The sequence below is a fragment of the Manis javanica genome, chromosome 6 (assembly GCF_040802235.1).
Source record: "Manis javanica isolate MJ-LG chromosome 6, MJ_LKY, whole genome shotgun sequence".
In the NCBI taxonomy this organism is placed as follows: domain Eukaryota; kingdom Metazoa; phylum Chordata; class Mammalia; order Pholidota; family Manidae; genus Manis; species Manis javanica.
Window position 1 is genome coordinate 40,504,189 of NC_133161.1, and position 22,841 is coordinate 40,527,029.

Here is a 22,841-nt window from a genome sequence, read left to right on the forward strand (position 1 = left end):
TTCCTAAGAGTTTATATTTTTCAAAATAATTGTTATTTGCAAACATAGTTTTTAATTACCCATCATAATGGAAGGAAACATTGATAAGGATTCGCTAAAATGGAAAGATTATTCCCTGCTTCCTTTCTACTGAATAGTTCTCATCAAGCAACTACCTTTGCTTTTCTGTCATAACAATGGTACCTTAGCTGTATTCACTAGGTTCAGTAGTAAGTAGTAAATGCAGTAATAGAAAAAGACACACACTGTGACATAAAATGGAGATATAGGAGGAAGTGATGTTTCAAGTCAAACATCTGAGTGAAAATAAACCACCAAAATAATTTATATAGAAGAAAACATTTTGAGTCTTTGTTTCCAAGCATCCTGTATTGTAAGCTCTGGGGGAAAAGATGCAGTTAGGAAAGTTGAGGGATTAAGAATTGGGGAATGTTAGTATGGAGGAAGAACAGATGTTAAAAAGTAGTAGTTATTAGAAGAAATGTGCAGATAAGTTTGCAAAAAATTTGATATGTCAAATATCTGCAATACAATATCTTTATTTTCTTTCCTTCTTAGCATACAAAAGCAATCCATAGGATGTACTTGTTAATCTTTACACTATCTTGAGACAATATAGCAAACCAATAGCAAAATGTATTTTAGCAGTTAAAAGAATTACTATCTTAAATAAGTTTGTTAGACATATAAATGTAACTAAGAAACTGGGAGCATTGCCTTCATTTAAAAATGTTCTTTGCTTTGAGATTGATTTGTAGGAATACTGCTTTGTAGGAGGGAGATGGACTTGACCTTTGAAGCTTCCCTTGCACATTATGGTGCAGAATGAGTATATTCTTACTTTTGTCCAATACTACATACTCATGTGAATATTGCAAAGTGTCTGCCTTATTTTCCATATATATATGGGAGGGAGAGGGAAAGAGAAAGGAGGGAGGCGAAAACACTAAATAATCCTGAGAGCCCTTTCTAGGACCACACACCTCTCTTAGTTTCTGGCCCAAAAATACTGTGGCTAATCAATCAAGATTCCATTTCATGTCATGTTATATATCCAGTTGTGTCATTTATTTTGTAAAATTGTTTAGCTTCTGCCATACTACATATTAATCATAGAAAAGCTTAAGAGTTTTCACCAGCTGTGTTAACTGAAAATTCTTAAGATAACAGCTTCTTAATATGCAGCCTAATTGGCCAAATAGCTTGGTTTGTTACAATTAATTTTCCAAATAAGTGAAAAAAAACCTAATGGAGAACCTAAGCACAAAAACCCAATGGAAAAATTAAGCATTTCAATGCAATTCTTTATACAATGTATATTCAACTTGACAAGTCAGGAGAATGTTTTTAAACTTTTCTAAGAGGGAAACGCAACAGCAGAGGTGTAAAGAAAATAAGGAAATCAGTAGGAGCAAATCTACCTTTCATCTTACATTCATGTGAATTTTATATTATATGTTATAATATATCTTTATTTGAATATAGAAAAATGTAAATTGCTTATCTTCAAGCAAAACTGATGCTTTCAAAATAAACAAGGAGCATCAGACTCCCCAAGCAGCCTGCCTATTCTCTTTCAGTGTGAGGAACTGAAACTCCAAACTAAGGTATTGTCAACAAAAAGCAGGTGTTTAAGCGAATAGCTCACTTTCAGGAGATTACACATTAATGTTATTCCTTAGTAAAATGAGCTTACCCTGTCACTGAGAGTCCTATAGCATACTGAGGGGGAAGCACAGACTGGGCACCTTCCGGGAAGGAGAGAGTCATCAGAAAGGGACCTCAGAGCAAGCGAGGTTCCTCCTGGTGAGAGTCTGAGAGTTCAGTCATAATTTTACAGAATTCAAACATATTGTCTTAATAATAATAAAACATTAAGAGTGACATATTCTTGATTTCTTATAAAAAGATATGTCTATAAATGAAACAGTGTAGTTGCTATGGGGGTTGAGAAAAAAATCTGCAAGAAACAGTTCATTTTTTAAAGGTTTTTGATATCTCTAAAGCCATTTCCATTACAAATATATTACTTAAGAGTTAGGATGTTACTTGATATTAACATATTCTACACTTATGTAACTGAAAAAACTATTTTGCTTGTGTATTACAGTGTCCTAAATTTTCTTTATTACCTAATAGGTTGGTGCTACCAGGAGTAATTTGGCAGTTACTGTAAAATTAAGTATTTAGAACAGAGAGAAGAAAAGGACTCATTTTGCTGACTTGGACAGCTTTTTCCTGCACTGAAACAAGATACACAACATTCTATGGCAGAGCATTCCATTTTAATTTATAGAGTTCACATATTCAAAGTATGTACCTAGATGGCTCATTGCCATTATGTTAGGAAATAAAGTCTGATTTTTGTCTTCCTAGTTAGGAAAGATTTTTTGGTGTTGAGTGATAAAAGTTCTTTATATATTTTGGATATTAGCCCTTACTGGATATGTCATTTCCCATTCAGTAGGTTGCCTTTTCATTTTGTTGGTGGTTTCCTTTGCTGTGCAGAAGGATAGCAGGTTATTTTGACATACAATTTTATTAAGACTAAGTTTTAATTGTGTTAGCAATGAAGGTATTTTATATTGGTAGACCTTAAGTTATCTAAACAACAAAGGGGAGGGAAAAGCCATCCTTCTTTAAATTATCCCTAAGTGACATGACTTTCTACATAGCAAATTATAAATTCTCATAGATATCCTTAAGTTACAAGATTTTTTAAAAGATTGATTTATGTTTAGTACATTCTATAGTAGTTTTATGAAAGAGTTTGGAGAAGTGAGACCATTTCTCAAGAACAAGGAAGCTTTTTTTGTTGTTGTTAATGCATCAGGGATATATAATCTTATGATGATTTCACATGCACAAAACAGTGGTTCAACATTCACCCATATTATCAAGTGCTCACTCCTCCACTGTGGTCACTGTCTGTCAGTGTAATAAGATGTTATAGAGTCATTAATTGTATTCTCTGTGCTGTACTACCATCCCAGTGACCTACCTATGTTGTGATTGTGATGTATAGTGCCCCTTAAGCCCTTTCTCCCTCCCTGCCCACCTGCCTTTTTGGTATCCACTAGTCCCTTCTTGGTGTTTGTGAGTCTACTGCTTTTTTTGTTCCTTCTGTTTTGCTTTGTTTTTATACTCCACAAATGAGTGAAATCATTTGGTACTTGTCTTTCCACCTGACATTTCACTGAGCATAATACCCTCTAGCTCCATCCATGTTGTTGTAAATGGGAGGATTTCTTTTCTTTTTATGGCTGAGTAATATTCCATTGTGTATATGTACCACATCTTCTTTATCCATTCATCTACTGATGGGCATTTAGGTTGCTTCCATATCTTGGCTATTGTAAATAGTGCAGTAATAAACATAAGGGTACATATGTCTTTTCAAATCAGGGATTTTGTTTTCTTCAGGTAAATTCCTAGGAGTGGTATGACTGGGTCAAATGGTATTTCTATTTTTAGTTTTTTGAGGAGCCTTCATATTGCTTTCCACAATGGTTGAACCAATTTATATTCCCACCAACAGTGTAGGAAGGTTCCTTTTTCTCTACATCCTCACCAGCCTTTGTTGTTTCTTGCCTTTTGGAAAGTAGCCATCCTAACTGGTGTGAGGTGATACCTCATTGTGGTTTTTATTTGCATTTCCCTGATGATTAGTGGTGTGGAGCATCTTTTCATGTGCCTGTTGGCCATCTGAATTTCTTCTTTGGAGAATTGTCTGTTCAGGTTCTCCACCCATTTTTAATCAGGTTATTTGTTTTTTGGACATTGGGGTGTATGAGTTATCCATACATTTGGATGTTAACCTCTTACTGGATAAATTGTTGACAGATATATTTTCCCATACTGTACAATGTCCTTTGTTCTGCTGATGGTGTCCTTTTCTGTACAGAAATTTTTTAGTTTGATGTAGTCCCACATACTCATTTTTTATTTTGTTTCCCTTGCCTGGAGAGATGTGTTCAGAAAAAAGTTACTCATGTTCATATTCAAGAGATTTTTGCCTATGTTTTCTTCTATGAGTTTTATGGTTTCATGACTTACATTCAGGTTTTTTATCCATTTTGAGTTTACTTTTGTGTATGGAGTTAGACAGTAATCCAGTTTCATTCTCTTAAATGTAGCTTTCCAGTTTGCCAACACCAGCTGTTGAAGATGCTGTCTTTTCCTCCTTGTATATTAACAGCTCCTTTATCATATATTAATTGACCATATATGTGTGGGTTTATATCTGGGCTCTATATTATGTTCCAAGGAAACTTTTCTTACAGTGAGGGACAGACTACCCCATCAGATTATATGTCCTTGGAAGAAGGTATGACCTTGATGACTCATTGAAACAGAACTTTTAGTGATTTGCCTTTGAAAACCTGCCTAATGTGCATTCTCAGGTTCTTGTCTTAATGGGTTCTGCTACAAAACAGCTTGAGTATCTGCTTTTTCTTTATGGGTGGTGAAAGAAGAGTTGCAGTACTAAGCTGTTTATAAATATCTTATCCTGGTAGCAGTTACCCTCTCATTTTCCCACTCACCATGGAGTGGGAAACTTTTGTTTCCAAACTAACCCCAGTTTTGATGACAACATGCAGAAAGGGAGAAGGCTACAAGTGACATGTTTCTTTGTCCTCTGTGTTCTTTCACTTATTCCTTCACTGAAGGCAGACTCAGTGTCTCAGATCTGTTTATTTCCTGGGTTCTGCATATGTAGAATAGAATTTTTAAAAATACTTTTGTTCTTTTTATTATAATCTAGCCAGAGTCTGCTGTCTATATTATAGAAAACTGAATTATTGGTAAAAGCATTTTTGCTTTTAATTTTTTATTTTATTTTATTTTTGCTTTTAATTGCTTCAATCTCTCCTGCTTTTCATCCTGTCGTCAGTGTCTTTCTAAGGTACAAATCTAATCATGTCACTTCCCTTCCTGAAAAATTTCAAGGCTCATGATAATTCAGGATAAAGTCCAAAATCTTTAACATGGCCTACAGGCCTTTCAACTTAAATGATCTTGCTTATGCTTACATTTCCTAAGTCAACTTTGTGCTCCCACACCATCTTGTGCAAATTATCTGTCATAGCATTTATCACACTGTTATCATCCTTAAGTGTCTTTTTTTGTCTTCACCACTAGACTGACCTCTTTGGTAAAAGTGTATTTTATTTCAACTATTCCTAGACTCTAGCACAGTTGCTGGCATTAAATAAAAGAGGGTCCCAGTGCCTGTTCAGCCTAGGGACTCTGTATTTCACTTTCTTTGCTTTGTATATGCTTTTGACAATATTACTCCCTTTTGCTTGGAATGCTATTTCCTCTAGTCCCCTACTTATATTTACCTTTCTCTATGATCTCACATACTTTATGCATGTCTCCATCACAGTATCACTAAATTGTGTCAGTTTATATGTTTTCTCTGCTAGTCTGTTGGTCAGACAGGGACTTAGATCCTGAAATATAAAAATGAGCAAAAGTAACAGTGATTGACACAAAAAGGTAACTACAAAGACGAAGGAATGAGTGGTTCTTACTGATGATATGTTAGAAATGCTAGAAATTTAGTGAAGCACTCTACAAACAGTGGATCCAAATTTGTGGCCCAGGAATTAAGTTCATCCTGCATGTATGTTTTTGGGAGGTAATCACTGGATATTCCAGTGTTCTTCTGTTGCCTCTCCCAGATGTCATGTACTCAATAGCTTTACACAGTAGTTAGTGCTTGTAGCTAAGGTATGTGAGTGTGTCACTACTGCTCTAGTGTCCTATCAGTTGTGGCTATAATGCCTTAAATGGAGGCCTAATGATCTTGTTGAGTAATCCAAATCTTTATATATCTAATTACTATTAAGAAGCAATAGCCACCACTGGAAAATTCATTCAGTATTTGAACTTCTGTGTTTCATTCTGAGAATCTCAAAGAACCAGAATTCTTGTGTGTGTGTGTGTGTGTATGTATACCTCATGCTCATCTGAATAAGTATTTTCAAACTCTTCTGAGGAATACTGCACGAGAAAGAAGGCAATATAAGTTGAAAAACACAAAAATATCATATTCATCCCTGAGACTCAACGCATATGATATAATAAAGGCTTGGAAGAATCTTGTTCAATTTTGTTTAATCCAGTATTTTTCAAACACCTTTAGCCATGGAGCCCATCTAAAAATGGTATCTTGTCAACCACTTTTTCACAAGGAACAGTTTAGAAAATGCTGGCTTAAAGAAAACAGCTATGTGATTTCTTAGGGGTTATTCATTGTTTTGGGAGTTAGCTCTAGACGTTAGAATATACAAGGGGAGGACTGAAGGAAGGGTTGGGAATGGATGGAAGTCAAACCAATTACCTTAAATTCTAAAAATAAAACCCAGCAGTCTCCTCAAACTTAAATACTTTGTGTAGTCATATGGGAAATAGATTGTGAAACACATTCACAGTCTCTCTCTCCCCGCTCCCTTCTCTTTTTCTCTCTGTCACTGTTTCTAATTTCTTCCCCTGCAACAGCCCTGTGAGATAAGTAGGGCAAATATTTTCATCTCCATTTTACCAGTGAAGAAAATAAACCAAGAAAGGCAAAATGGCATACATACCTAAGATCACACAGTCAGTAAATAGTAGTGTACTAACATAAAACCAGATCTTCTGACTTTCTGCCTTTGCATGATATCACCCTGACTTACCATATTAGTGTCCCTATTGTATGTAGTTTTTCAGTGAGTGAAAACTGCAGCTGAGAAGGAAGATTGTTTTTAGCACATGCCTGTTGAAGTGGCTCATGAGTGATGGTCAGATTTTCAAATTGCTTAACAGTCAACAGATCAACAAGCACATTGAAAGCAGAATATTCAACAAAATATTGAGATATTTCAGAAAATGTGTTATATCATTGAAGACAATGCTGGAAGTTTTATATAGAGATTTTTCATTTTCTGGATTAGTGGCTTAAATATTACATTGTGTTATTTCATTACTATTGCTTTTTAAAAAATAATACCTTTATTAAGATAGAATTCATCCATATAAAGTGTACAAATTAGTGATTTTCAATATATTTAGAATTATGCAACCATCACCACTATCGAATTCAAGGACCACAAATTCAAAATTCATTACTCCAAAAAATAAAACCTGTACCCATTAGAAATGAGTTGCCATTTCCCATCAACCCCCCAGCCTTAGGCAGCTACCAGTCTGCATTCTGTCTATGAACATATTTACCTATTCTGGACATTTCATATAAATGGAATCATATGGTCCTTTGTGACTAGTTTCTTTTACATGGCATATTTTTTAAGATTGCTTTCGTAGCATATGTCAGTACTTTTTTCTGTTAAATAAAAAAATATTCCATGTATGCTCATATTACATTTTGTCCATTTATTAGTTGATATTTGGTTGTTTCCACTTTTAGTATTATGCATAATGCTGTGAACATTTGTGTACAAATTTTTGTGTGGATATGTGTTTTGAGTAATCTTGGGTATCCACCTAGTAGTGAATCATATGGCAGTTGGTCCTATGGTAGCAGATCATATAGAAGTGGGTCACATGGGAACCCTTAACCTTTGAGGAAGACTGTTTTCCAAAGTGACTGCACCATTTTACATTCCTACCAGCAGTGCGTGTATAAAGGTTCCAATTCCTCCACATCTCGTCAACTCTGATTCTGGTTTTGTTTTCGTAGCTACCCGAGTGGGTGTGAAGTGGTGTATCAATGTGGTTTGGATTTGCCTTTCTCTGTTGACTAATGATGTTGAGCATCTTTTCATATGCTTATTTTCCATTTGTATATCTTACTTGGAGAATTGTCTATTCAGATCTTTTGCCCATTTTTTAATTTTGGGTTATTTTATTATTGAGTTGTAGGTGGTTATTTTTAAGTTCCTGATCAGATTAGAAATTTGCAAACATTTTCTCCCTTTCGGTGGGTTTTCTTTTCACTTTTTTGATGTTATCTGAAACACAGAAGTCTTTATTTTGATGAAGTCCAATTTACTTGGTTGTTGTTTGTACTTTTGGTATCATATCTAAGACACCACTGCCTAATCTAAGGTCATGAAGATTAATGTCTATGCTTTCTTCTATGAGTTTTATAGCTCTAGCTCCTACATTTAGATCTTTAATCCTTTTTGAGTTAATTTTTGTATATGATATGAAGCAGGTGGGCCAAATTAATTCTTTTATATATAGCTATCCAGTTGTCAGTGCCATTTGTTGATAAAAACTTGATTACTGTTCTTGCTTTAATAGAGAAGAATAAGAGTGGTTCAAGATCATGAGATGGCAGTGCTGTAACACTATGAAGAATGTTGCTGTTCTGTTTTGTGCAGCCTATTAAGCGACATCCAGATCAGGAGAGAGAAAGACCATTTCCTTCACGCTGAACAACTGCTCATTTTGTATTAATTTCCTCTTTGCTCTAGGTTTGAGCTCTCTGAAAGTAAAGTGTTTTGATGCCTATAAGATATACAAGGCTTTAAAATATTATCCTCTTATAAAGAGGAAGGATTCAAAAATGATTAATTTCTGAGAAGAGATAATGTATTGATAATTTGGAAAAAAATATGGTTTTTTGGCCCAATATTCTTAAAAAGGCAAAAGTGTGTTTGGTGACCTGTTTCAATCCATTTTTAGCAAGAAATACTATCCCACCTAATACTTATTCTTGTGGAATTCAAGAGTAGATTCTATTACACTGTTTTCCAGCACAGTAATGGAGGATTTGGTCAAGTAATAAGGTGGGCACAAAACAAAGGTGCAAAGTCATTCTCATGCAGATAGAAGACCAAGAACTGGACAATGAGGATAGGTGTGTATATTAAGATTTTTTAGATTCAGGAGTTTTACTGATTAATGAAACAATACAATTCTCATTGTTTACTATTTATATTTGCTATTCTTAGAGTTGAAAGGAAGCAGAGAATTTATTTGATGTCTGTGGATAAATCAGGGCTAGATTGCCACATTGATGAGAGAAAGGCCAAATTTCTCACATTCTTGTCACTCTGATATATTGATAACTAATGACCATTAGAGTGGTATATGCAACACATTTTAGCAAATCTGATGAAATGGGTTTTCATGTGCTAATTTGTTCTTTTAATTATCCTAGTTGTCATATAAATAAATTAGCCTCTGGGGTATTTATGCTTTATTTCCATTCTCTGAGATCCTTTCTACTGTGCACTTGAATCACCTGGGGATCTTGTTAAAACGCATATTCTGATTTGGGTATTGGAAGGAAGGCAAAATTCTGCATTTGAAACTAGCTCCCACATAATGTCAATACTTGGAGCGTTAGGGCCACACTTCCAACAGCAAGGCTTTCAATAACAGTTTCAGGAACAGAAGTCAGGCAAAGCCTCTTAAAGCCATTTTCCAATGTGTGTGTGTGTGTGTGTGTGTATGTACGTTGAATTATAATTTGTGTATGTGAGCCTTTTTGTAGTTTTTTGTGTTGGGCATAATATCTCCAGTGGTAATATTTAGAAAGAATGACAACATAGCGATGATGATGATGTAATAGTTGACATGTAATAGTTGACTACTTATGTCTCAGTCACTGTGCTTTACAAAGGTTGACTAAATTTTTCAACAAAATCATGAAACAGACATCACCACTGTTATCCCCATATACAAATGAGGAGGCTCAGTAACAAGTTTAGTAACTTGCCTATGGTCACACAACCAGAAGGTGACAGAGCCAGGACATCAACTCAGGTGGTCTGACTCTAGAGCTTGTACTTTTAATCTCTCTACTAGTGTGAGTATAGTCTGGAAACTGTTGATTTCATATAACATGTGTCTGAATTTTCTAGCTTTTTCCACAGTTCATATATGATGGATTTGAATTTTCCAACTTCTTTCCCAAAGGATATTTGAAGAGCATTTTTCTTCATTACGTTTCCTTTCTTATTGCTTTCTCATGATCTGTCAACAGTTTTTTAGTCTTTTCTATATATTTAGAGAAAAAGATCTCAACTTCCATATTCTTTTGATGCAAAAATTTATGGTGATAAGTAGGTGGTACCCTGTCCTGAATGAAAGTAAAGTGCTTTTAGTAATATTGAGGCATATGTTTTCTGCCAAGGAGTAGCCCAGGAAAATGTCAGATTTATAGGCCTGTCAACAGAAAAATGGTTAGATTCTTTAGTGTTATTAAAAATAAGGGTTTCTTTTCCTTTATCCAAATGGCAGTTATGATCTAGTCATTAGTTTGGAGACATACCATTCATTCTGACTTCTGCTGAACTACCAAATGGTCTTAGAGAAGCCAAGCAACCTTTCTTCTTTATCTTCTTCTCAGCCCATCAAATACTGGTAATATATGCAGTACCTTTATCCTTCAGGGTGTTAAAAAGAAATGAACACAGGAAGGAGAGAGTACTTCTAAGATCACAGGTGTTTGTAAGTTTGTGAAAGTGAAAGCTGTTTTGGGTTAGAAAGCTGTGGTACCTCAGTTGTAGTTTAATTTGGAAATCAGGATAGGTCATGCATGATAAGTAAGAATACAACTGGCTCGTTACTCATTTCAAAGTAATAAAAAGTATTTACATTCATTATCTTTGTTTCTTTTACAGTCCATCAATATTATGGAACTGACTTTACAGAAATATGGAAGTTATGAAAAATTTGAACAGGCTACTGGTGGTAGCCTGCTATCTAAAACTCGAATCTGGAGTCATGTTAGGAAGTATATGATGAAAGAAGGCTGCATGGGTGAGGTATGAATTACAAGTGAACACAGCTGACTTTGGCATTTTAACTCTTAGTCAGTGCCACATTTTTTGCTGTAGGTTTTGTTTTCCCAACCCTATTTTGCTCATTAGTCATCAAGATTTCTTACTAAATACTTATTTCTGTTGCATTGAATTGTTGTGTTGTTCCTGTTTTTCTTCTTACTACCATTTCTGTACAGCTTGTGGTATTATGTGAATTGTTCTCTGAAAATTATTAATGAAGAGATTTGCCCCAGTGGTCTCTCTTCCTAGTCAGTTCCTTGTAGGCATTCTCAAAATACTCCTTGACCCAGCAGTGGCAGGACTCTGGCTCCTGCACCTGCTTTTATGTCATTTTAGCCAGGGAACTGTACTTGAGAGCACAGTGGAGGCCCGCTTCGCTCCTGTGTCTTCCTCAGCACAGCTGTCTACTTTCCTTTTAATCCAGTAGAGGTTCTTGAGTGCTCAAAGGCTCAGAATTGGAAAGGCCGAAAGTGTTTGTCTCTGCACTCCACCTTCTTGGTTTCTGGGAAATTCAAGGTGGCATAAACAAAGAAAAAGGTTTTAACTTACCAGTCTATTATTTTCTGTGAAAGCTTTTTTCTTTTATGTATATGTAATTTTCCTCTTGCTCCTTAGATTGTGGTTCATCTCACTGAAGATCTGCTTTCCCGTGCATCAATGACAGTGGTAAATGGATGTCCAACACTGACCATCAATGTTTCCACTGCACGTGAGCATTGGCTGGAGGGAATGCTGAGGCATGAGATAGGTAGGGGCAACCCTTCTCCATTTGTTCATCTGTAATATCAGAAATTAACTTCAAAGAAACAGTCTTCTGTAATGGGTTTTCTCTTAGTAGTATTTGACAAAAAGTAATGAAATTGTTAAGATTTCACTTGAACAAAAGCTAAGATATTAATGTCTACCTTCAAAATAGATTTTTCAGAGCACTGTATGGCTATATTAACATTGGAAAGTCATTTAACTCCTCTGGATTTCAGCTCCCCCATCTTAAACTGAGTGATCCTCCTGAAGGCAGTGTACTTACTCCCTCAAACCAAAAGGATTTAGGGCTAGGTCATTTTCTGTTTTGTTTTGATTTGTAGGAATACATCAATTTGATTTTAGAACTGTTGGTAAAATCTCTTCTTGGATAAGAATTGAAACAAAAATGGCATTTCTTGTTTTTCATGTGCCTTTTCTCATCCACAGGCACACACTATTTTCGAGGTATAAACAACCTCCAGCAGCCATGGAACAGTTGGACTGGCCGTAAAAAGCATGAGTTAAAGCCAAACAATCCCACAGAGGAAGGGCTGGCAAGTATTCACAGTGTCCTGTTTAGAAAAGACCCCTTTTTATGGAGGGCTGCTCTCCTCTACTACACAGTTTATCAAGCCAGCCAAATGTCTTTTTGTGAACTCTTCAAAGACATCGGGAAGTTTGTCAAGGACCCCAATACAAGATGGGATTATTGTGTACGAGCCAAGAGGGGATGGACTGATACTTCTCAACCAGGTAGGTGTTCCTTTTTCTGTAGGTTTTCTGGCTTTTTGGGTAGCTGTCTATTAATTTTGGTTACATCTAATCTGCCAACCAGAGAATTCACCATGAAAGATTAAACCTTTGTTACTTGAGATCAGAGCGAGTTTTCTGAAATCCCATTTTGTTGGCATTATTTTTTCCCATCTCCTTTTGAAAAATTTCAAACCTACACAAGTATGGAAGTAAAAATAAGGAAGATTCATAAACTCATCTTCTAGATTCACCAATTGCTAACATTTTTCCATTTTTGCTTTCTCTCAACTTTAAAAATAGCTTTATTAAAATTTAATTTACATGACATATAATTCACATATTTAAAAGTGAATGCTAACTTTTGAAGTAAAAGTAAATTTCTAATTTTAATCTACTTTAGTGGGTTTTAGAATATTCAGAGTTATGCAGCCATCACCACTTTCTAATTCTAGAACATTTTCATCACTGCAAAAAGAAACCTGTACCTAATTATAGTCATTCCCCACTCCCTTACCCCATGCCCCCCAGCTGTAAGTGAACATTAATCTACTTCTAGAGGCTTGCCTATTTTAGACATTTCATAGGAATGGAATCATATAATATATGATCCTTTGTGGCTGGCTTCTTTTACTTAGCATAATGTTTTTAAGGTCCCTCCATATTTCAGCTTGTATCTGTATTTCAGTTCTTTTTATTGTGGCATACTATTCCATTGCATGTATATGACACATTTTACTTATCCATTTACCAGTTAAGGGACATTTCAGTTGTTTCCACTTCTTGGCTATTGTGAATGATACTGCTGTGAACATTTGTGTACAAGTTTATGTTTAAATTCTCTTATGTATATACTTAGGATGGAATTATTGGGTCATATGGTAACTTTACGTTTAACCTTTTGAGGAACTTCCAGACAGTTTTCCAAAGTGACTGCACTATTTTACATTTCTACCAGCAATGCATTAGGGTACCTTTTCTCCATATCCTTGCCAACACTTAGTATTTTCATTTTTTTTATTATTATAACCATCCTAGTGGGTGTGAAGTTGTTATATCATTGTATTTTTTGTTTTAAATCTTCACATATAAATCTTCTTTCAGTGTAACCTTTTTATGAATTTATTTTTTATTCAAGTACATGCAATAAAATGCACAAATCATAGTATACAGCTCAATGAATTTTGACATGCATATATACTCATGTTAACTCATGATTGCCCAGATCAAGATATCAAACATTTTATTTTCTCCCTTCACCTATTTCCCCCATCTCCCAAACACCTTCCCCTATGGCAACCACCAATCTATTCTCTATGTTTAGGAGTCTATTTCCATTTTCTTTGTTTTCTGTAATGGATTCCAAATATAAGTGAAATCATATTGTGTTGTCTTTCTCTGACCTATTTTTCTTAGCATAATACCCTCTAGGTCCATCCATGTTGTTGCAAAGGGCAAGATTTCATTCTTTTTTTATGGCTGAGTGATACTATCTTTTATATGTGTACCACATCATCTTCATCCATTCATCTATCAATGGACACTTAGCTTGCTTCCATATTTTGGTCATTGTCAATACTTCTGTAATAAACAGGATTTTGTGACTCCAGATTAGTGATTTTTTTTGTTGTCAGGTAAATTCCCAGAGGTGGAATTATGGGGTTTTGTGAGAAACTTTCATACTACTTTCTACAGTAGCTGTACCAATCTGCAATTGCACCAGCAGTGTATGAAGGTTCCCCTTCCTCCACATCCTCATCAAAACTTGTTATTTCTTGTCTTGCCAATATTAGCCATTCTGGCTGGTGTGGGGCAATCTTGTGGTTTTGGTTTGAATTTCCCTGGTGATTAATGATATTGAGCATCTTTTCATGCATCTGTTAGCCATCTATATGTTGTCTTTAAGAAAATATCCATTTAAGTCTTCTGCCCATTTTTAATGGATTTTTTTTTGGTGTTGAGTTATGAGTTCTTTATGTATTTTAGATATGAGCCTCATATCAGATATATCATTTGCAAATATATTCTCCCATTCAGTAGGTTGCCTTTTTGTTCTGTTAATGGTTTCCTCTGCTTTCCAGAAGCTTTTTAGTTTGATACAGTCCCACTTAATTATTTTTCCTTTTGTTTCCTTTGGGGAGACAATATCCAGAAACAAATTACTAATGCTGATGATCAAGAGTTTACTGCCTATGTTTTCTTCTAGGAGTTTTATGGTTTCAGGTTGTACATTTAGGTCTTTAATCCATTTTGAGTTTATTGTTGTGTATGGGGTAAGACAGTGATCTACTTCATTCTTTTGTATGTAGCTGTCTAGGTTCCTGATACCACTTATTAAAGAGACTTTTTTCCCCATTGTATATTCTTGCTTCCTTTGTCACATATTAAGTGCCCATGAAAGAATGGGTCATTTATTAATTGACTATATAATGGAACTCTGTAGTCTGTTCCATTGATCTGTATATCTATATTTGTGCCAATACCATACTGTTCTGGTTACTGTATCTTTGTAGTACAGTTTGAAATCAGGGGACATGGTATCTTCAGCTTTGTTGTTCTTTCTCAAGATTCCTTTGGCCATTTAGAATATTTTGTGGATTCATACAAATTTTAGGATTATTTGTTCTAGTTCTGTGAAAAATGCAGTAATATTTTAATAGGAATTACATTGTACTTAGATTGCTTCAGATAGTATAGCCATTTTAACAATATTCTTCCTATCTATGAGCATGGGATAGCTTTACATTTATTTATGTCATTCTCAGTTTCTTTCATCAAAGTCTTATGATTTTCATAGTACAGGTCTTTCACCTCCTTGGATAGATTTATTCACAGGTATTTTATTCTTTTTTATACATTTGTGAATGGGATTGTTTTCTTAATTTTTCTTTCTTCTAGTTCATTATTTGTATATAGAAATGCTACAAATTTCTATAAATTGACTTTGTATCCTGTGACTTTACTGAATTTATTTATTAGTTCTAATCGTTTTTTGGTAGAGTCTTCAGGGTATACAGTATCATGTCATCTACAACTAGTGTGTTATTTCTTCATTACCAATTTGGATGCCTTTAATGTTTCTTCTCTGCTTACTGTGGCTAGGATTTCTAGTACTATGTTGAATAAAAGTGGTAAAAGTAGTTATACTTGTCTTGTTTTTGATTTTAGAGAAAAAGCCTTCAGCTTTTAGTCATTGAGTATGATGTTAGCTGTGTGTCATATATGGCCTTTATTATGTTGACATATGTACCCCTATATCTACTTTGTTGAGTTTTTATCATTAAATGGATGCTGAATTTTGTTAAATGCTTTTTCAGCATCTACTGAGATGATATGTTTTTTATCCTTTCTTTTGTTAATATGGTATATCACATTGATTGATTTGCAGATAATGAATCCCTGGTATAAATTCCACTTGGTCATGGTGAATGATCCTTTCAGTGTATTTTTAAATTTAGTTTGCTAGTAGTAGTTTGTGGAGGATTTTTGTATCTATGTCCATCAAGGGTATTGGTCTGTAATTTTATTTTTCTGTATTATCTTTGGATTTAATATCAAGTTGATGCTAGGCTTGTAGAATGAATGTGGAAACTTTCCTTCCTCTTCAGTTTTTTGGAACAGTTTGAGAAGGATAGGTATTAACTCTTTAAATATTTGATAGAATTCTCCTGTAAAGCCATCTGGTATTGGAATTATGCTTATTAGAAGTTTTTTCATTACCAATTTAGGTTCATTACTAATAAGTGATCTGTTTAGATTTTCTGTTTCTTCATGGTTCAGTCATGGGGGATTGCATGTTTCTAATAATTCATCCATTTCTTATAGATTTTTCCAGTTTGTTGGCACTTAATTTTTCATAGTCTCATAATCTTTTGTATCTACATACATTTGTCTCTCTCATAATCGTTTGTATCTCTGTGGTGTTAGTTGTAACGTTTCCCCTTTCATCTCTGATTTTGAGTCCTCTCTGTTTTTGTAAGTCTAGCTAAAGGTTTATCAATTTTTGTTGTCTTTTTTAAGAATCAGCTGAGTTTCACTGATCTTTTGTATATATTTTTTTCATCTTTATTTATTTCCACTCTGATCTTCATTATTTTCTTCTAATTTTGGCTTTGTCCTAGTTTCTTTAGGTGGAGAGTTAGACTGTTAGAAGTATTTCTTGTTCTTGAGGTAGGCCTGTATCACTATAAACTTCCCTTTTAGAACTGCTTTGCTCTGTGCCAAAGACTTTCAACTGTTGTATTTCTATTTTCATTACAAGTATTTTTTGATTTCCTCATTGGCACATTGGTTATTTAGTAGCATGCTGTTTAGCTCTAGTTTTTTCTTATAATTGATTTCTAGTTACATACTATTGTGGTCAGAAAAGATTAATGGTATGACTTTAATATTCTTAAATGTATGAGACTTGAGCTTTGTCCAAGCATGTTATTTATTCTGGAGAATGTAGTATGTGCACTTGATAAGGTTGTGTTATCTGGTGTTTTGGGATCTAATTCTTTATGTATCTTTTGGGTCCCTTTGCTCTAATGTGTCATTCAAAGCCTCTGTTACCTTATTGATTTCTGTCCGAGTGATCTATACATTATGTAAGTGGGGTGTTAAAGTCCCCTATTATCTTATTACTGCCAATTTCTCTTTATGTCTGTTAATATTGCTTTATCTATTTCAGTGCTTCTTTGTTGGGTGCAGAGGTATTTACAACTTTTGTATCTTCCTGCTGGATTGAGCCTTTATCATTATGAAATGTCCTTCTTTATCTCTTGTTACAATTTTTGTTGTAAACTGTATTTTGTCTGATATAAGTACTGCTACTTCAGCTTTTTGTTTTCATTTCCATTTGCATTGACTATCTTTTTCCATCACTTCAATTTCAGTCTGTGTGTCTTTAGGTGAAGTGAGTCTTTTGTAGGATGCATATAGATGGGTCTTGTCTTTTTATTCAGTATCACTGTGTCTTTTCAGTGAAGTACTTAGTCCATTTACATTTAAGGTAATTATTGATAGGTATTTGCTTACTACCATTTTGTTAAATGTGTTCTGGTTGGTTTTCTCATTCTTCTCTGATCCTTCCTTCTTCTCTTGCGTGTGATGACTTTCTTCAGTGATATGGTTGGATTCCTTTCTCTTTTTGTGTACCTATTGTAGGTTTTTGGTTTGTGATTACTATAAAGTTCATATATGACATTGTACACATAGCAGTCTATGTTAAGTGATGGTTGCTTAAGTCTGAACACATTCTAACGGCACTACATTTTTGCTCCCCTTCTTCCACACTATGTATATGAGGTCTTCATTTATCTTTTTATTTAGTGATTCCCTTAACTAATAGAAGTAATTGATTTTACTTTTTTCTTTTAACCTTATTACTAGCTTTAAAATGATTTATCTACAACCTATGCTGTTTTCTTTTACTAATGAAATTTTATTTTCATAATTTTCTTGCTTCTAGTTATGCCTTTTCTTTTCCTCTCGAAGAAGTCCCTTTAATATTTCTTGTAAGGCCAGTTTGGTGGTGGCAAAGTCCTTTAACCTGCGTATATCTGGGAAACTCATTCTCTCTCCTTCAATTCTGAATGACAGTGTTGCTGGGTAGAGTAATCTTGCTTATGGGTTTTTTTTTTCCTTGCAGTACTTTGAGTATATTGTGCCACTGCCTTCTGGCCTGTAGTGTGTCTGCTGAAAAATCAGCTGATAGCCTTATGGCATTTCCTTTGTAGGTAGCTTATTGCTTTTCTCTTTTTACTTCTAAGATTCTCAGTCTTTGATGTTTAACATTTTAATTACCAAGTGTCTTGTTGTGGACCTCCTTGGGTTCACCTTATGTGGGTTCTTTTTGCTTCCTGGACCTGGATGTTGGTTCCCTAGGTTAGGGAAGTTTTCATCTATAATTTCTTCAAGTAAGTTTCCCACCACTTTCTCTCTTCTCATTCTGGGACTCCTGTAATGTGACTGTTAGGATGTTTGATGTTCCAGGGCTCCCTTAACCAATCCTCATTTCTTTTTCATTTCTGTTCAGCTTTAGTGCTTTCCATAATTACTCTGTCTTCCAAATCACTGATCTATTCTTCAGTATCTTCTAATCTCCTGCTGATATCCTCTAGTGTGTTTTTCATTTAATTCATTTTATTCTTCATCTCTGGTTCTTTTTTATATTTTCTATCTCTTTGTTGCAGTTCTCACTGAGGTCATTCACTTTTCTCTCAAGTCTGGTGAGCATCTTTATGACCATTACTGTGAACTCCTTATCAAGTAGATTGCTTAAGTGTTTCATTATAGTGTTTTTGTTTAAGCATATTTCTGTCTTCTCATTTTGTGTGACTTTGTGTTTCTATGGGTCAGACAAAAGGGCTCCTTCTCACAGCCTGAAGAGTGGCCTTGTGTAGGAATGTTCCATGGGTAGATTTGTGTGCCTTGCAGTTTTGGCTGGCTGGCTGAGGGTCGGATGGGAATGGGCTGGGTATCCTGGTGCTGGGGCTTGCAGGCACTGCTGGAGGTCTCCTGGCTGGGTGCCAGCAGGGGCTGTGTTAGTGGGGCAGCAGATGTTGAAGAGGTTCAGTTCAGGGAGCTTCTGGGTTAGCAATGGACTGGGCTCTTGCTGGTTGGGCAACTGGAGCTAGAGGGGCACAGTCTGAGGGCCTCTCATGGGCATTAGCTGGGGTCATGCTAAATGGGGCAACTGTGGTTAGATGGGTACAGTTGAGGGAGAGGGTCTTCCAGGTTGGCACTTGGCCAGGTCATGCAAAAGGGGATGCCAGGGACTGGAAACGTGGGTAGGTTGAATCCATGTCAGAATCACACTAGTGCTGCCTTGGTAGGATTGGTGGATCTCTGACAGGTGTATAAGAATGTGGGCTGGGAGGCCACCTCTGTCAAAGCTGGATCTGGTGTGTGCAGTCTTGCTGTTCCTGTCCACACTGTCAGTGTTTGTGGGGAACATAAGTGGTGTTGCTCATCTTGTACCAGCACTATCAGTGTGTGTATGATGAATGTAAATGATGTCCCTCACCATTTCTTTCTGTGTGGGTGGACATAAACAGTAGCACTCACCTTGCTCCCATCTGCTCTATCCACGTGCAGGGAAATCATGAACAGTGGGGTTCACTCTGCTCCCACATACATTTGCAGTGTCTGAGGGGAAGGGGGCATGTAAACAATGGTGCCCATTCTGCTCCCAGCCCCACTAGCAATGTCTTGAGAGGATGTAAATAATGGCACTCACCAGAACCTCCTATCTTTGGAGAGAGTTCTGGCAGTTCCCCTGCCATATGGCAGGTGCCTTAGTTCTGAAAATCAATTTCCTTCAGTTATAGTTGCTGCTGGCTTTAGACTATCTAACTCATGGCTTTTTTTCTGTGCTCCCAGGCAGGTGAGTCTGTCCTCTTGTAGCTCAGTGAAATGCCTGCCTACAGGGCCATGCTGGGCGTGGGCTTCTTCTGTTACCATTTATCTGTCTCTCCTTTCTTTTATGGTCTTTTTATCCCTCATTATACAAGTGTTCAGTCAGGCTTCAGTTCTTAGGGTGGACTGCTCTGTGTGTAGGTGTAGATTTGGTATGTATGTGGGAAGAGGTTGGCTCAGGCTCTTTCTGTACTCCCATCTTGGACCTGCCTCAAGAATTCTTTTTTTAAAAACAGAACTGATTCCTACAACAAAAGGAATAGGTTAGTATATAATTATTTTCTGATGTTTTAAAAATTACTAAGTAAACACTATTCTGGTTCCTCCAGGGTGTTTCAGTAAAGACCAGGTATACTTGGATGGCATCCTGCAAATTCTCCGATACAGAGAGACCATCGATTTTCATTTACTAACTGCCCTGGGGAAGGTGAGTAAGACCAGCAGCACATAGTGCCCAAAATACTGGGTCAATATTTCCTCTAGATTAATTTTATAAGTGAGGCCTAAACTATTTTTACTTTGTTGCTGGAGTAAGTTTCCTTTAGGTGATAATAGGAGGGAATTAATATGGTTCTGTCTTAGAACCAAACAGCAAAAATTTCTCTATAGAAAATAAATGCTAAAGAAGGGTATAGGAAATTTGGATTCTGTAGTTTTATTTTTATATGCAACTTTTTCTCTCTAAAGTAAGCTGCAGGTATAACACTTACCCCCTTAATACTTCTGCATATGTCTCCCAAGAATAAGGATATTTTCACATGACCATATAATTTTCTTTAAAAATTTATCGTTTTGTTATCTAAAAAAGTCTACTTCATATATCTCTGATTGTCCCCACAATGTCCTTTGTACTCTTTTTCTGTGACCTAGGATCTAATCAAGATTCATGACTTATACTTCATTAGAATCTTTATCTCTTTTAATGTATAAAAGTCCTCCTCACCCTAGTCTTTGTTTTTCATGATGTTTTTAAGAGTCCAGGATTATCAGATTCTTTGACTCCCTTAAAATGAAGACCCATCTCACTTGCTTCCATGGCTGTATGAAGAAACAACTTCTTCTGCACCATCCCCTGAAGCTAGGGCAAAGGCCTACCCACAGCACACTTACCTCTGGGAGGTAAAGTGCATATGGAGACTTCAGCCTTCCATAGTGATGTTTGGTAACCTCTCCATATCACATAGGGGCAAGTTACTTCCAAGTAATTAGGTTCAGGTTAAATAATTTTGCCAAGAATACTATATAAGTTGTATATTTCCTATTGCATCTCATTAGAAAGTATGGTGTCATTTTTTTAACCTTGATATCTTAATCTTTTTAAAAAATTTTAGTATCATTAATATACAATCACATGAACAACATTGTAGTTACTAGATTCCCCCCATTATCAAGTCCCCACCACATACCCCATTAAAGTCACTGTCCCATTAGCATAGTAAGATGCTATAGAGTCACAACTTGTCTTCTCTGTGCTATACTGCCTTCCCTATGCACCCCCCCTACATTATGTGTGCTACTCATAATACCCCTTATTCCCCTTCTCCCTCCCTTCCCAGCCACCCACCCCAGTCCCTTTCTCTTTGGCAACTGTTAGTCCATTCTTGGGTTCTGTGATTCTGCTGCTGTTTTGTTCCTTCAGTTTTTGCTTTGTTCTTATGCTCCACAGATAAGTGAAATCATTTGGTACTTATCTTTCTCCGCCTGGCTTATTACACTTGAGCATAATACCCTCTAGCTCCATCCATGTTGTTGCAAATGGTAGGATTTGTTTTCTTCATATGGCTGAATAATATTCCATTGTGTATATGTACCACATCTTCTTTATCCATTTATCTACTGATAGACACTTAGGTTGCTTCTATATATTGGCTATTGTAAATAGTGCTGCGATAAACACAGGGGTGCATATGTCTTTTTGAGATTGGGCTCCTGCATTCTTAGGGTAAATTCCTAGGAGTGGAATTCCTGGGTTAAATGGTATTTCTATTTTTAGTTTTTTGAGGAACCTCCATACTGCTTTCCACAATGGTTGAACTAGTTTACATTCCCACCAGCAGTATAGGAGCGTTCCCTTTCTCCGCATCCTCGCAGGCATTTGTTGTTCCTAGTCTTTTCTACATTGGCCATCCTAACTGGTGTGAGGTGCTATCTAATTGTGGTTTTAATTTGCATGTCCCTGATAATTAGCAATGTGGAACATCTTTTCATGTGCCTGTTGGCCATTTGAATTTCTTCTTTGGAGAAGTAGCATGATGTCATTTTGTCCCATTATTGCTGAAGCTGAATTTGATCACCTGGGTTAGTTACTGCCAGATCACTCCATTATAAAGGTACCTTTCCCCCATTATATTAATAAGTAATCTGTGGGGTGATACTTATAAATGTGCTGTTCCAAAACAACCTTTCAAGGAATGGTTTCATCATCCATTGGTTTATAATATTTGCCCAAATCAGTTAATAAACTGTTGGTAGCAAAAGAAAGATAAATTGTTATATTTCATTTCCCTTTTCTGTAATATTATCCTGGACTTATTTTTATTCAGCCCTTCCAATGGATGCTTCTGTAATTTTATTTTCAAACACGTATCCATGTTTTCTGGCAAAGTAAAATGTTCTGGGCTCATCTTACATTTTTCCTACCCAAATCTGTGATTGGCTATTTCTCCAAGGAAGCCTTGATTTTTCTTAGTGGGAAATGGTATTTGGAAAACAAGATCTGAGCACCAGAACTCAGCTACTGGGATGCTGATGCTTCATCTTTTCAGTAAGCAAATTGTATATATTTGTATAATTTTAAAAAATACTTTGAAAAATTCAAAGTAAAAGCAACAGAATTTAACACAAAACACAAGCCACTATAGTTCTCAAATTAAATAGAAACAGTAATCCAGTGTATAATTGTATCAGTTTTCCTATTTAATAGAGTATTTAGATTCTAACTATTTTCTTCTTTTATTTAGTCAGGAGATTTGCTTGAGCTTAGAGTCCCTCACACACATATATTAAGCTTTGCTATGTAATTTCTAGCAAACTGAGTTGGTCCAGAATGTGCTTATTTGACACAGTAATGTAAAGGAAACTACTGATATTTTCAGGTATTAAAGTAATTTGAACAGTGCATATACTTAAGATTTTCACCTAAAACCCAGGGAAGAAATTGCTTTCAAAATGTAATGGGTTAATTTTTAAACATAATTACCA

At 35.7% G+C, this 22,841-nt stretch overlaps 2 protein-coding genes across 4 annotated transcripts in view; one reads left to right on the top strand and one right to left on the bottom strand.

The window, feature by feature from the left end:
* Positions 1–22,841, bottom strand: part of ANLN (anillin, actin binding protein) — a 125,403-nt gene that overhangs the window by 75,651 nt on the left and 26,911 nt on the right. The gene's annotated exons all lie outside the window — the stretch shown is intronic.
* MATCAP2 (microtubule associated tyrosine carboxypeptidase 2) overlaps positions 1–22,841 on the top strand; it is a 43,114-nt gene that overhangs the window by 16,151 nt on the left and 4,122 nt on the right. The window contains exons 3-6 of one of the 2 annotated variants that reach the window (XM_017661435.3): positions 10,584–10,727; positions 11,361–11,493; positions 11,937–12,242; positions 19,970–20,067. In XM_017661435.3, coding sequence (XP_017516924.1) covers positions 10,584–10,727; positions 11,361–11,493; positions 11,937–12,242; positions 19,970–20,067 — 681 coding nt within the window. The remainder of the gene's footprint in view (positions 1–10,583; positions 10,728–11,360; positions 11,494–11,936; positions 12,243–19,969; positions 20,068–22,841) is intronic. The other variant, XM_073238599.1, reaches the window with a different exon arrangement.